Genomic DNA, 15,480 nt, shown 5'->3' on the forward strand with positions numbered 1-15,480 from the left:
TTATTGATCTCTCACAATTCTTTTGCCAATGGACTCCTTCATTATTTCATTTGCACCACCATAAATTGGCTGCACACGAGAATCCACAAAAGCTCTGAAAGTAAACATATTTAATTAATTCATGGTTTACTGTGCACTTTTTAAAAATTAAGTCAGAAACGCAATTGCTCCTGTTAAGAACCCTGCATTTTTATAGGTGGAAAATTAATGCAATTTTAAATGACTCAATCCCATCCTTCCCTTACATTCTTCTGCCTCATTGCCAGAACAACAATTCAAAGACACTGGCATGTGTCTGATGCCCATTTTCAGCAGGGATTCTCAAAGAAGATTCAATGATAGTCAGCATTTAACACAGGGCTTACATCTGGTGTACCTTTATATTTAGATAATGATTTCAGTTAGCAAAATCAAACACTGGGTAAATGTAGATTTGAAGTTGACAATCAAATGCCAATTATGCATTATAATGAAAGTTCAGCAAAGCTTGTAACTGCTGTATTTCATTCCAATCATTTATACATTTTATCATAATAATCCAATTAATGGCAACCGGGCACCTCAAAGCCACCTCATGCTTATTAAGTGGTTGACTGGGTCTGAATTTACAAAATTTGATCTCAAATGGACAAGGAGACTCAGTTTCAGACAAGATTCACTTTCTGTGTGAGGCTTTGCTAGATAAAACCAGTGCTAATACAGCAGACAGGCCTTTTTGTTTGTACTATCTCAGGTGCTTTCTCCTATCTCTCGCTTCAGACAGGTTTATATAACACTATTTAATCAGGAGTGAATTAACAGCAGCTTTTATCTCCACATTTACCAAACTCTCCTATCTGACCTCTTTTCTCTCCTCTCCGAACTCTTTTCCAATGTCAAAAAAATTACATTAATTATTACATTCAACACATTTTTATAATGTAACATACGATCAGAATACAGAACGTTATTGCATTGTAACTCTACCTACTAACTTTAAATTGGAATATCACTCTTTGCATGACTAGCCTTGCCAAAAACTTGACAATGATAATAAAAATAATAATAATAATTAACAACAGCATTTGTTATAGTGCCTTTCACATCAGAAGGATGTCTCGAAGCACTTTCAAAGCATTTGCAACAACTTGCATTTATATAGTACCTTCACAGAGGGTGGCTTCTCAGAGCACTTTATTGTGAAGTGGGGTATGTAAATGTAATTTTTTAAAAACATTTTATTACTCTCGAGGGAGATGGCACAGAAACTCATCTTAATCAAAATATCTTCTCAAGTCCTTTTTTTTTGCAGAGAGGAATAATTTACACCGAATGGGATTTCCCTTTAATAGTTTATCTGACACATTTTGTCTCATTATGGATGACAATTATTTCTACCGGGAAAAGACTTTACACTAACGGGAATCAAAACTTAATTTGTTTAAAAACACTCGCACCAACCGCGACCAGTTTAAATTGTTAGGTAAACACATCAATATGTCTTTCACAGTGACCCAAGGACCAGTAGGCCTCTTTTACAATTTAATGAGGACAATGTACATTCAATCTCCAGAGGGAGCTGCCTTTGAATGTTTTCACAGTTGTGCCAGCACACCCTCTAATCAGCTTGTTTGGTCTAGATCCAACCTGTTTTTTGGTGCATTCAATCTGTGATACTTGTCAAGGCACCATCTGCTATTTGGGAATTGAGGGGTTGCACAGGTAGATAGGAATTTCAAGCTCCACCTAGTCTGATCAACCCAAATGTCCGCAATTGGCTTCTAAGTTTCGCCCACAAGACACAGTCAATTCACTTTACAGTATATTCTGTGAAGCGCTTTTGAGACCCCTTGAAGATGTGATAAGGCGCTATATCAAATGCAACGATTATTATTAACCACAACAATAACTACAATCCCATTCCCTTGGTTCCAGGAGTGATAATCTACTGTGGTGAACCAAAAAGAAACAAAGTAATTCATTGATTGAGATTAATTCAAATGAATGTTTATGTAGGCAAAATGTAGTAATTGATTGCCAGTAACATACTTCAATAGGAATAAGATGAGCAGCAGATTGATTGAATTGAAGTTTTGAGCAGAATTTTGGTCGAGAAAGGACTATAAATCTGAATAAAAATTCAACTTCTCTCTGAAATTGCTAGATTGATGATTCAATCAAAAAAGGGATGTTGATCTGAAATTAAACAAATACTAAACTTGCATTTAATATAGAATGATATTAAGACAAATGCAACAATTGTTATATTAAAAATGATGCATTTTATTCAACACACATTGTTGAACCAGAATATTACAATTCTTCCAACAGCAATGCAATTAAGTAGATTCTGCAAAAGCACTTATTCTCTTAGCAGTTTAATGTATTTTTACACAGGGTCTCTTAAGAGTTCCCTCCACTGGAATGCAGTAATAACAGTGACACCCTGACAATATGGTACTCTGACAATTGTACACTGTTATGCAAAGCCCTCAGTAGCCTATGCACACCAGAACACTAATGCGCGTATGTTCAGTTGAACGCCAGTGTTTGTTTTGGTAATAACAGACAGATGGTTTACATGATTGAAACCAGTGTGAAGAAACTCCATGTAACTAATTTCTCCACCATTTGATAGCAAAACATCAATTCAATACAGGTCAAAAAGAATCTACTTGGATTTGTTTCCTGCTAATCTGCTGATGTATTTACTAACAACTGGAAAACTGCACTCCAGCCTTAACCAGACAGCATGATCATGTTCTATGTCTGGATGGTACAGTTCTTTATGAGTAAGGAGACAGAAACTGCTGATCTTATTAAGATTAGACTACTGCATTTTCTAACAATCCGGTGTTACAATCCACATTTGTCACTGTGTTGTTTACAGGTCTTTGGCCAGATCTTGTCTGCATTGTTTTGCTCCTGAGCATTGATGAGTCATTCAAAAGGTAGATTATTGTCTAAAATCTATAACGCATCAGAAACTCATTAAAAGTTACTAATACATTTACAGAAATTGAAATACCTAAGAAAATAATTGAGTATAATGACATGGTTTTCATAAATGGTTTCTCGGTTTGTAATACTCTAATTTCCCTAACAGCACGTATTGCTGATAACAAGGAAAGTAATCATAAGTCTCTTTTTATTGTGTTCTATTAATACAAAAAAAAGTTGTTTGCCCTGCAGAATTGACAACTAGCATTTGTCAAACTACAAAATTCATAGAAACCAAAACTTACTTTGCAATTGGGTATTCCACATATATCCCCATCCTCCATGAAGTTGTACACTCTGGGTAGCTATATTATTCTGGAGTTCAGATGCCCTTGGGGGGGGGGGGAAAGGAGGGGTAGTATTATACATTATAATACAATAGAAAACTATATAGTAATATTATACAATACTCTTAGAAATTGAGACACCATTAAATATTTAACTCGTCCATCACTAAAATTGATCTTATCACTGAGGCTTGCACTCTGGAAAGCCAAGGATTTCTCACGAGTCATGACAAACACATCAGTTTGCTCTTAAACAACATTAATTTATGAATATCATTATCGCGTATGAAGGTGGTAAAATTCGAGAAACTAGGTGGTAAGAGGTGCCCTTTTAAAAGCATTTTTGTCTGTGTGGCACATCCTCCTTTCAGAGCTGGAAAATTCTATGCCTGGGCTGAGTCACTTTCCAGCTTTGGTGAGGAGAAAAACAAATTAACTCAACAGCTTGCAGTTTACGTCAGTTAATGCGTTCACTCGTTCTTTCTCCAATGCTTCCTTCCTTTCTTGTACTTGAAATGGCATTGAGCTAACTCCTACCATACTGACTGGCTGCGTTAGAGGCTTCAGTTCCTCCATTTATAAGTTTGGTTTGTTGCTAGGGAAATTCTGGGAGCAAAGTAGAGAATCCTGGTTACCTACCCATCCCCTGAATCATGCAATAATGGGCAGCAAAATGACAGGGACGAAAGGGATTGATTAGACAGGAAAATCATAAACCTTTTATATAAATATATATATATAGTTTTTCACAAAAAAGTTCTACAGGGCTACCAAAACATTCCGATACCATTACAATGTCTGATAAGTCTTAAAGAAATGATGATTATGTTTTTCCATAATAGGGTCATCCTTTCCAAATGTCAAGCATCATTTAATAGTGTCCAAAAATAGATGGTTAGCTCTAAATTGTTGTCCGCAGTCTTCTCAAACAATCATCTTAAAGAGTTAAAAGTATCACCAAAAAACACAAATAATTATAGTTAAACAGTTCAATGCAGAACAAGGATTACATTATTTGTATATAAAAGATGCTTTTTTAAGAAATAAAAATTTTGCATTTTAAATTATAAAATATATTTGCAAGCTTTTATGGTAGAACTTTGTAAACAATCACATATATGTAAACTCACACTATTTGGTGTAATATAAATAGTGTATTACCAATAATTTGACCATATTGCAAAATAGCTACATTTCTCAAGTGTATAATTTAACATTCTCAATCTTAGTTGTAGAAAAAGGATCATCCGTATTGAACAAAAAGTGGAAGTTACGAACACAATTTAATACTAATATACATGAGAACCTGCAAAGAAGAATGACATAGAACCACAGAAATTTATATCACAGAAGGCAGCTGTTTGGCCCATCACGTCTGTGCTGATCTTTGAAAGAGCTCCTGCAAGCATTTGTACCTTTGATGAACTCCAAAACAATATTCCTTTGTATTTTCAAGGCATACAGTAAATGCACAATATCTAATAACACGTACCACTACTTGGCCATAGAGGTAGATGCGGAATCCAGCTGACCCTCCAAATGCAACTGCAGGCAACTGTCAACAAATGCTCTTCCCACACAACTTTGTGTCTTTATTTCTGCAAGCTTGTGCTGCACAGTCTAAAAGTGAAAAGAAATGATTCATTAGCACAATCGTTACCACAATTCCCGCCAATTCTCAGAGTACAGTGTTTTACGACTATAGTCAAGTGCAGTAATATTTTTCAAAAAGGCTGTATTTTAAATCTTTCCGGTAGATAAAATGCGATCTACAATTTACTGGCCCATGCTCACCTAAGGGAAACAGTTGCAATAATGATTTTTTCCTGAATGTTCCTAGTGTTCCTAATAAACCTTCTGTTTTAGTTCTTTTCCATAAGCATTTCTAGAATTATTTTATCAAAGTTGAACCAGCTATAATTTCTAATATTATCCTTAAAAATCAATTGGAGAAAGCCCATGTTTGAGGAGGGGGACAGGAAGGCAAAGCCAATTAAATTTACTTTAACATTTTAAAAGTGAAAAGACTGAAGAAGAGTATTGTATTCAGTTTCTTTTACATTTAATTTATAGAGATTAAGTACATTTGATCGGTTTGCTAAATTATGCTTACTGATTAAATTATTCATTTGATGTATTCATTTAGTTTCTCCGAGAAGCAAGTACAATTGAAATATATTGTTGTTATAAACTTCTCATTCAGTTTGGAATGAACTCTCACCTGCAAATCAGCGATTGTTTTCCCAAAAGCCTTTCTCTGTTTCACATAACTTCTGGTCTCTTCAAACATGAATTCACAGCTGGCAAGTGCCATGGCTGCTATTATTAACCACTCCTATAGGGTTACGTGAGATTTTAGAGATGAGATCAACAAATTGCCACAGAATGTAATGTTTAAATTAGTCAGGTTTAGCTGTGTCTTTACAGGTTATTTGATATATTTGTGCAGGGGAGAGCGGGAGCAGTAAATTAAGGTACCAAGATTGCTTCAGATTTGACTGAGTTACATAAACAGTAGGTTGTGTCATAATGCGATAATTAGGACAGTGAATCAAACCATCTGTAGCATTCATTTTTTACTTAACAGGTTTCAAAGGTTTTCCACTACATTATTGCTCTTTCAAGCTTCAGCTAAAACATGATCGGCCGAATGGTCTTCTGTGCTGTAAATGTCTATGGTTCTATTATGAATATTATTGTTTCTAAAGGTTCATTTCTTGTTCCCTCTCCCCATTTTGTTACTATTTTCTACTATTAGAGATGGTGGCAGGAGTACCTACTACAAGTATTTGTGCCAAGCAGTCATTAACTTTATTTTAAAAAAAGCACAAGTGAAACATTAAAGATATCAAAATGTTGGTGGGCAGGCGGAAGACAAAGTATTTTTCACATGAAGTACTTTTCTTTCTCCACCCCCATAAAATCCAGGACAATGACCCGTCTCCGATACTGAAAAAAATATCAGTTCCCATCAGTTCGTAGTTTACTGGAGAAGTGGCAATGTTAGGACACAAAGATGTAAATCAGCACTTAACAGCAGTTCTGTTAGTGAGCAGCTCTCACCACAGTAGCCCACACTGGCACCCTTCACAATGCATGTTACTGAATCTGATGCCATCCAGTAAAACAAACATTTTGTGTATGCAAGGTACTGAATTGCTATCATACTGTTCCTTCTGGAAAGCGGTCTGAGATTAAGTTGCCAAATTCAGTGCGTTTTGGCATTAATATTTCATTCTGTGCTAATCAATCATTGCCGTCTATTTTAACACAGAGGTGATTTGGGAAATATGGAAGGTTAAGTAAGTTTACTCATTCAATAGAGACTATAGTTTAAGAAATACTTATAACAGTTAATTTAAACAATATGCAGCTGGTACCTGAGGAAGTTCATTCATTAGATAGTAGAATACTTTATTAACTTGCCCCAGTAGAGCAGTAGCCGGCAGACGAACATCTTCAAAGAAAAGCTCAGCTGTATCCTTTACGTTCAAAAAGCACAAGAGAGGTTTGTGTTAGTCTGCACTGTCTACAGTAATTTATAGCTCCTTTATTGATATTCACTGAAGTAATGGAAAAGATAAAGGTCACTGCTTACGCACAGTGCTCAAACAGACACACGGAATGAAAAGGATCCCTTTCACTCACATAAAAATCACAATAACAAAAGGCACAAACTGAAAGATTTCATAATCAGTAGTTTGTAAAACATTCAATAATATTTTTATATATGGATATTAAAAGTTAAACTTTAACTGACTGGAAAATTAAGTACAAATTTCTACAACACTGTAGACAGAATGAAGGTCCATATGAACTTTAATTTGTGATCCCAAAAATTATGTAGAACAATATAGTTTTAAAAATAGCAGTATGGCTTATGCACCAAAATAATTTGCTACAGAAATAATATCAAAACAATGATACCTGATAATAAATAATTGTACATGAACTGAGGCCTGTCCACTGCACATTCAAATAAAATTACAGCAAAAAACAGAGGCATATTTAAAGGCTTTGCAGATCAATATTAAACACGCAGTGTTTTTGCAACTAAAGCAAAATCAATGCCATCAAAAGTTTGTCAACCTATTATATTTTATAACTTACATTAACTACCCACAAGTGCCCCAATAGTGGGGCAAGTCAGGCGGGGGACGTGAAGCAGGCAGGAGCCCGCTAAGTGGAGAGAGCGAACAGGGTCTTAGGGGTTTAGGAGGTCGGAGAGGTAGGGGGGGAGCAAGACCATGGAGGGCCTTGAAAGTGAGGACCAGGATCTTGAACTGTATCCTCTGTGTGACGGGAAGCCAGTGGAGTTGGGCAAAGATGGGGGTGATAGGGTTGGGGAGCCTAGTGCAGGAGAGGACACTTAACAAGGGTGCTCAGAAAGGCTTCTACAAAATATTGTATAGGGAAAGTAAACCATTCCAAGTTCAGACTTGTAAAAGGGACATTCACTCCAGGAGTTTCTCATTTGAATTGGTAACTTCTTTGAGAGATGGAGAAGGTGAATTTTAACCAAAGACTCAGCAGTGAAACAGCAGTGTTTAACCAACTGCAGCAATCAATCCCTCCTGACCTAGTTTTCTTTAGCAGGTAATACTTCACAGCTGTGAATAATGGAAATAAATGTACTGCATCTGAAGCAGATACAATAGGATTTTTAGCAAAATTATCAAATTATAAATGCTGTAACTAACAGAAGGAGGCATCGGAATATGTACTGTGTATCAGCAGCAAGGTCACGATTAGTAGAAGAGTCACTGTGTTTCAACCACGATGCATTAAGTATTTTTAAAAAAATGCAAACATTTTCTCAGGTTCCTTACAAAATCCAAAGGCAAGTGCTCAGAATTACATGCCAGCGCATCTTGAAACATTCATTCCATCTTGCCATTTTTCCCTTCTTGTAGTTGTTCCAGTGTTGCCTTCTTTGCTTTATTTAATTACGGTACTCCATTCAAAATGAAAACCATCCCAAGAGACAAACATTAGCCAGCATGCAGGATTAAAAAACAATGGCCACATTAAATAGGTCATAAATTAGTTTATCTCAATCGAGCACAGTACTTTGCAAGTCGCACCTGAGACCTTTTTTATATATACACTGGAAACCAGGCAATAACAAAGGAAGCAGGCAAGCAGAAAGAAGGCAAAGAAATGTTTTCCATGCGTGAAAATCTTATGCACGAGAATCTTATAGACCCAACACAGCAGTAAACAGTTATCAGGATTCATCAAATGATTCTGTTCAAGTAAATCACTCGAAATCGTCATTAAGAAAAAAAGTTTATTGACGTTCAAAGAAAATCAGACCAACCTGTGCTTTCAAACCAATCTTCTCCAGTTTTCGTCCTTTTATGAATCCCTTTGTTGCCATTATTCACAAGAAAGAGGCTAATCCCATGGGCTCACGATTTTGCCTCATGATCCGTAACAGCAACAACAATTACCACATCGCTCAGCCAACCATTACTTATAAAAACCTACAACAAAAGAAATAACAATAAACTGGTAGAGCCTTTAAACGATTCATTTCTTTGGGACTTTTGCCTCCTGGTTAGCTTAATTACATTATAAGTGCAAGTCATGAGGTTAGGGTAAAATTGTCAAAATTTAGGTAGAATTAACTCAGACATCACCTACTGGTCATTTGGGACAATCTGTGTTGTGTAATATGCTAACAATTTCAATTCTCTGTAAAATTAAGAATAGAGATGTGATATTTTTAGTTTGAATTTCTAGTTAAGAACATACACGGTTATCCCAGGCTCTCTTGGCAAATACTGCAGGAGTCAAAGTTAAAATAAACTGCATTTAAAAAAGTTGCATTTGATATTTAATAAAACAGGAGCATTTGTGTTTTATGCAAATTATATTCCATAACAATGTCATACAACATATCCATAAAACAAACGTTCATTTTTTCATCACTATGTTTGGCATGACTTTCAAATCTCTTCATGATCTTGTCCCATCCTATCTCTACAATCTGCCCATACTCCTGTCTACACCCTCTGCTCCATCTAAAGTTCATTCTATGCCCTTTCTGTCCACCATTCGGCCACTATTGTCTTCACTCTCTAAAACTCTCCCTCAAATCCTTTCGACTTGCACATTTGCCTTCAAAACCCTGTTAAAATCAAATCTTTTTAACTGTGCCTTTGATCAACATTCTCATCTGTCTTCTTCCCGATCTGCTCTGTGATCCATATCCTCTTTGTTAAGTGCTTCAGGACTTGTAATAATAGAATTATTATCTGACGTAAAAGGTCCTAAGAACAAAATTGCTGTTGTGTTCCAAGTGGCACATTGTCAAGAGAACATAAAACCAACAAAGTGCATTTTGCTGCTTCCTTAAACGGTAAAACGTTATAGCCTTATTTATGAAATACTTAATTTGAAACATTACTTACAAACAGAATCATGTGCTCAGTGGTTAGGATTTGATACAACTTAGCTGTGGTACAATTCAATGGTAAAATTGTGACCAGTGACATTTTGCCTTGATCCTTTTTGCCAAATGTATGGTGGAGAGGTTTCTGCATGAAACTCCTCCAGGGCAATACACATTATACAGTCAATAGGGCTACAAACAGCTTCAATCTGCTTAACATAATTGGTCCCAAGTAGGTTTTCATTAACAGGCAAGCAGAATCAAAGCAAAATTTCACCTGTGTAGCAATGTTACAAACTGGATTCTTTCACAAAATACCATCGCTGATTACAGTTCAGGACACTGAGCAAAGCATGCAGTTTTTGAGGAAACTACTGAAAATGTTCTTTAGCTGTAACTGAGCTTATGTGGGAGGCACTGAGGTGTTTCTGCATCACGGGAGTGGCAAGGTATGCAGCACTCCAGATTGCGTTCACAATCTCACTCAGGTTGTCAGGGGAGGTGCTGAGCAAATGTCTGGAATTTCTGTCATTGGAAAGAAGAGAAAACTGGAAGGGTAATTCACCTCTGGTCACTCTCTTACATCTCCTAGCAACTGATTACATACCAGAATGAATAGAGGGAGTGGGCTGCCTGTCTGGCTAGGAAATGATATATGTCACAGTGGCCTAAAAAGAGATGTAGAAAAACTTTTAACACTGGGTGAGGAATGAGAAAAACAGTCTATGGTTAGGATTCCTTGTACAAGTATTCTGTAGGGTAATACAAATTTGATTAAAATATAGATTTCAAAACAATACCAATTTAGTTTCAGCCACTACACCCCATATCTCTAGAACTCTCTCCCTCAATCCCTCCGCCTAGCCCCCTTCTTCCCAATTTTCAGATCACGCCTTAACACCTTCCTCTTCGAACGTTCCCCCGGCTCGGCGTCAGGCTCCAGTGCTCCAAAACCCTGCGTGAAGGGTGCTACATAAATGCAAGTTGTTGTTCTTGTTTAAGCTTGTAGGGTACACGATGCATAAAACAATTTCACTTAATGGACCACAGGTCCGAGACATTGTATGGAAAAGTTTCATGTATATTTTATATTCTGTATATTTTCCTGTATCCTGTATATTTTGTGGGCGAATCGCGGCAGCCAGTTGCACATGGTAATGTCCCACAAATAGTTGTGGATTGAGTGACCACATTTTTTTCCCCCAGTTGTAACGTGAATTTATGGTATAAACAGTTGCAGAATGATACGGCTCCAGACGATACTCAAATGTTTCTCCGGATTAAGTGGAAGTAGTGACCTGTCTCTTTGCCAAAGACTCTTGTACAAGGACCTGTGGGTATGTGACATTTGATTTGGTATCTGGAACATCACGATGGGAGATACACCATAAGCTGACCTGGCATGGTGGCTGCTGGAAAGTATTAAGCTGAAATGGGAGGGTGGGGGGGTCTTGCAATCAAAGACTCTCATATCCGGGACTGCGTGGCTCCCCTGGTTGGTATGCATAGTGCTTAGCAACTACTGCTGAAATTTCATACCTCCAGCTGGTCGAGTTACCATTCAATCAGGCAAGGAGATTGCACACTCCAGAACTGGAAGATAGAAACTTTTGAGTTTGGGAGTTCTCACCTGCAGCAACTGGAGACTCTTTAGCACAACATGTCATAAAACAATCATTGAACAAGTGCCCAGATAATGTTGTGAAATACAATGCCTCTGAAATCATTCCAGAGTATCTATTATTTCCTCTTACAAATACTGTGACATTCATGATGACTCATTTTTATTTAGGATCTTTTGCTCCATCACTAGCAGCAGGTGCTATAATAGGCACTCATTGATGTGCATTAACTTCCAGGCAGAAAGATTAAACATGTATTAGTTTAATCACTGTGAGTTTACCAAAGGGTAATCAACAACTGACTTCCAGAAATTGTCAGTAAACAGGTCATATGAAAATTGCATAATGACATACTGATAATTTAAATGAAATATTATTTAAATACTTTAAATGGAGTCGACTATTAATAGTATAGGATAGTAATGTCCTGGGTTTGTTAATCGTAATGAACAAAATCTTTGTTCTTTTCTGATCACTGTATCCCTGCTAGTCTATAGAAGGAGTTGCTTCACAACAACAACAAATTGCATTTGTATAGCGCCTTTCAGGTCAGGAGGACACCCCAAGGCTCTGGACAGTCAGGGATCCGCATCTGAGCTGGTGGCTGGGATCAGGAGGGGTGGAGGGCAGGGAGGGTAGGGGTAGGAGGCATGGTCGAAGAGAAGGGTCTCAAGACCCTCCTCTAATAATTCACAGGCAACATATTGAATCAAGTATATGAGAAAGTCCACATAGAGAATGAATCTATCTTCTTCTGACTTAAAAGTATTTCCTGCATTAAAACATTTCAAAAAGATGAGATGTGTAGAGGATGCCAAAGCAACAGTGGAATCTGCACTGCATATCACGTTGCTCTACACTGAGTTTTTCCATCATGTTAAGTCAGGATGAACATTAGCGCAAAGTGCACACACTGATATGACAAGCGATATAAAAGAAAAGAAATGCTGGATTTACTTTGCTGCCATTGAGAATCCAATCGCTCCCATCTTTTTTGGCATATGTTTTCACTTCTTGCAAATCACTGAAAAAAAATCAATATTTATTGGTGAGCATTCAATACAGTTCACTTGTCAAACTGAGTGAAACCTGAAAGATCCTCATTAATTGCCAGCATGGATAATACATAGTAATAATGATCCTTATATTTGGTATATCACCTTTAATGTCAGGAGGATGTCCCAAAGCATCATAGGACATATTGTAAAGAATAATGACTGTGATTTGTGGGCGAGATTTCCCTGCTTTTAGACCAATTTGTTTTATTCACCTTTGTTCAGATTACTGAGCAAGGAGGAAAGAAGCAGTAGTTTCAGGGCATTAACCAAAGGCACAATTAAACTAATAAATGTTTAGGCAGGGAGACAAGGCAGGGAAACAAAGCGTAAAGTGAAGGAATTTGGGGAGAGCCTTTCAGAATGAGCGATAAGTGGTCACCAGTGGTGTGAAGGAAAGTGTGAGAAATGAACAGTAGACCAGCCAGAAGCACGGAGCAGGGGCAAGAGAATAGGGCTGGAGGAGATTTCAAAAATAGGATGGGGCAAGATCATTAAGGGATTTGAAGGTAAGAAGCCTGGAAAGGATGAGAGTAATTTCTTATTCCAGGTCAGAAGATTATGATATAATCTCTATTACCATCATTGCTATGACTGGCAGAATCTCTAGCTAATACTGTGAAGCTTACATACTGCTGAAGATGTAAACATGAAGATGTAAGTTCACCCAAAAAATATACAGTCAATTTACTTTACAATATTTTCTGTGAAGCACTTTGAGCTGTCTCGAAGATGTGATGAGGCGCTATATCAAATGCAAGGATTATTATTATTATTATTTATAACAGCTGTACCCGTTGCAGCTACGCTTGCAACCAAAGGATCTAATATAGAATGCAGATTGACACATAGACAGACACTTACTTATCCTTGAAAGGTTTGATTTTCGCTTACCCATTTATCATCATATGATGATAAATATAAATGTATAATTTATAAGCACTGGAGGTCCTCCCGACATGAAAGGCGCTTTAAAAATGTAATTTTATTGTTGTTGCCATGGCTCAGCTTTGTCTGTGTTCTTTATTTTGTTCCCACCGCCGCTTGGCTATGTGCGTGCTCTGTGACACAGGATGCCATAGCGCCACGGTCAGCCGGCGCTGCCACCAGATGTAACTGCAGCGAAAAACGCAAAACTGAAATATATTTTAGGTCACAGTTCATGAACGATAGGAGATAACTGAAAACAAATATGCCCATGTATCTCCCATATGCAAAACCTTTCCGATGAGGTATAAATCATGTCTCTACGTCAATCGGATATTGAGATCCTTCTTGAAGCGCATCGGTTTCAAAGAACAGAGTCTGTTTTCTCTCTTGTGATTGTATTGCACTTCACAAGAGAAAATGGCGATTATTTTAACTGTTCTCACCTGCCAGCACCAGGTTCTGTCATTGCAATAGCACCAATACATTTTCCAGCAACCATCTGAGGAATATAATGCTCAATCTGCTCTTTGGAACCGTAGTGTGTGATGTAAGGCATAACAATGTCCGAATGTAAACCAAAACCTGGCCCACTGCAGTTCACATACATCCTGGAAAGAAGGCAAAATTAAAAACATTGGCCAAACAACGAACACTACATTATACTTATATTATTATACATTATTATTATATTATGCATTATACTCTCTCCATGGCCTTACAATGTTCTATTTCCTGTTTGGGTTCTCACTCACAGTAGCTTTTTTTTAAACGGAGTCTAACTTTCTCCTTTTATATTGTATACATTGTCTATATATTGTCTATATCATCCCCCAGCATGCTTTTTATGTTACAAAATCACTGACACTTGAGCCAAGAATGGTTCCAAAGGTTAATGGAAATTCAGGCAAAGCAACACCAATATTAATAGACAGATTCAAATATGCCTCCTCATTTACTTGCTGTTTAATTTTTTGGGGTTCAGTTGAGCGTCTGACATGTGCGGAAGCCAATCATGATGCTTAATAATAATCCTTGCATTCGAGGTATCCAACATGGACAGAGTTCCACATATGTACGCCACGTACGCAGGGAAATTTCCATGTATCTAGAATGGAATGCACACTCTCTCCCTGGGTGGTCACACCCTTCGGTGAAAGTCAAAAAAAGGATACTGACAATTTAATAGCTGTTCTAAGGCACCGAACCCCATCTGAATATGCGACCAACCATAAGCAGCATTAACACTGAAATAGCGCCACCATCAGTCTGAATGTAAAGCTGCACTTGAACGTTCTTACTCTTTTTAATGAGGAAGACTCATCATCATAATAATAATCCTTGCATTTGATGCAGCTCCTTATCAGGTCGCGGAGATGTCTCTCCCTGATATCTCGCAAAGTGAATTGACTGTATATTTGTGGGCGAAACACGGCAGCCATTGCACATAGGGGTGTCCCACAAACAGTCGTGGATTGAAGTGAACAATTTATTGTCATTAGTATTATTTTTCGGAGGAATTATTAACCCCAGAAATGCGATCCGCCAATCGACTAACAACTGAGTTCCTACGTACTGTTAGGTAAACTGAGGCGTGTGGAGTAAGGAAACTTGCCCAACATTTCGCCTGGCTGAGAATTGAACCCATGTCTCTTGCTTACGAGGTGAGTGCTCTAACCACTGAGCTACAAGATCCTTCAAACCTTTACAGAAATAAAAACTCCAAAGAAATGTTCCCTGCCTAGCCCAATGTAATTTTTTTAGAAAAGATTATATCAAAGCACAAAAATAAAAATCTTTGTTTATAGTCTTGTCCACTGTCAGCAATAAAAAGATAAAATTGGCATCCATAACCTCCTAACTAGAAGAATATGGATATTTCCAAAGATTTCTTCATTATGAAGCAGAATTACACATTAAATGTTTCAGTCAGGTACTCACAATTCCTCCCATACAATAGCAGAAGAAAGGATATCGCCACCAATGCCACCGTGTTCCTTGGTTGTATTGACTCCCAGCCTTTTCCCAGACCTCTCTGCTTACTTGACCATCCTTCTCCCACCTGTAAAAATAAAACTCATTATGTTGGAAAAGAATCAAACGCTCAATCAGTACATCAATTTCTTTAATGTGCAAGTCAGGTACCTACGGTGCACATTTTGGTTTGACGTTGAATTCTGTGCATGTACTATATTACACTTAAAATTTTGACA

General features: G+C 37.3%; 1 protein-coding gene across 1 annotated transcript in view; it reads right to left on the reverse strand.

Moving 5' to 3' along the window:
* acadl (acyl-CoA dehydrogenase long chain) overlaps positions 1–15,480 on the reverse strand; it is a 23,294-nt gene continuing 7,814 nt past the window's right edge. Inside the window, 12 exon segments of the mRNA XM_042336238.1 lie at positions 1–94; positions 3,225–3,240; positions 3,243–3,310; positions 4,759–4,886; positions 5,488–5,601; positions 6,647–6,748; positions 8,587–8,640; positions 8,642–8,752; positions 12,243–12,309; positions 13,714–13,878; positions 15,209–15,286; positions 15,288–15,329. Coding sequence (XP_042192172.1) covers positions 1–94; positions 3,225–3,240; positions 3,243–3,310; positions 4,759–4,886; positions 5,488–5,601; positions 6,647–6,748; positions 8,587–8,640; positions 8,642–8,752; positions 12,243–12,309; positions 13,714–13,878; positions 15,209–15,286; positions 15,288–15,329 — 1,039 coding nt within the window.

The sequence above is a fragment of the Callorhinchus milii genome, unplaced genomic scaffold (assembly GCF_018977255.1).
Source record: "Callorhinchus milii isolate IMCB2004 unplaced genomic scaffold, IMCB_Cmil_1.0 Scaffold6, whole genome shotgun sequence".
NCBI lineage: Eukaryota > Metazoa > Chordata > Chondrichthyes > Chimaeriformes > Callorhinchidae > Callorhinchus > Callorhinchus milii.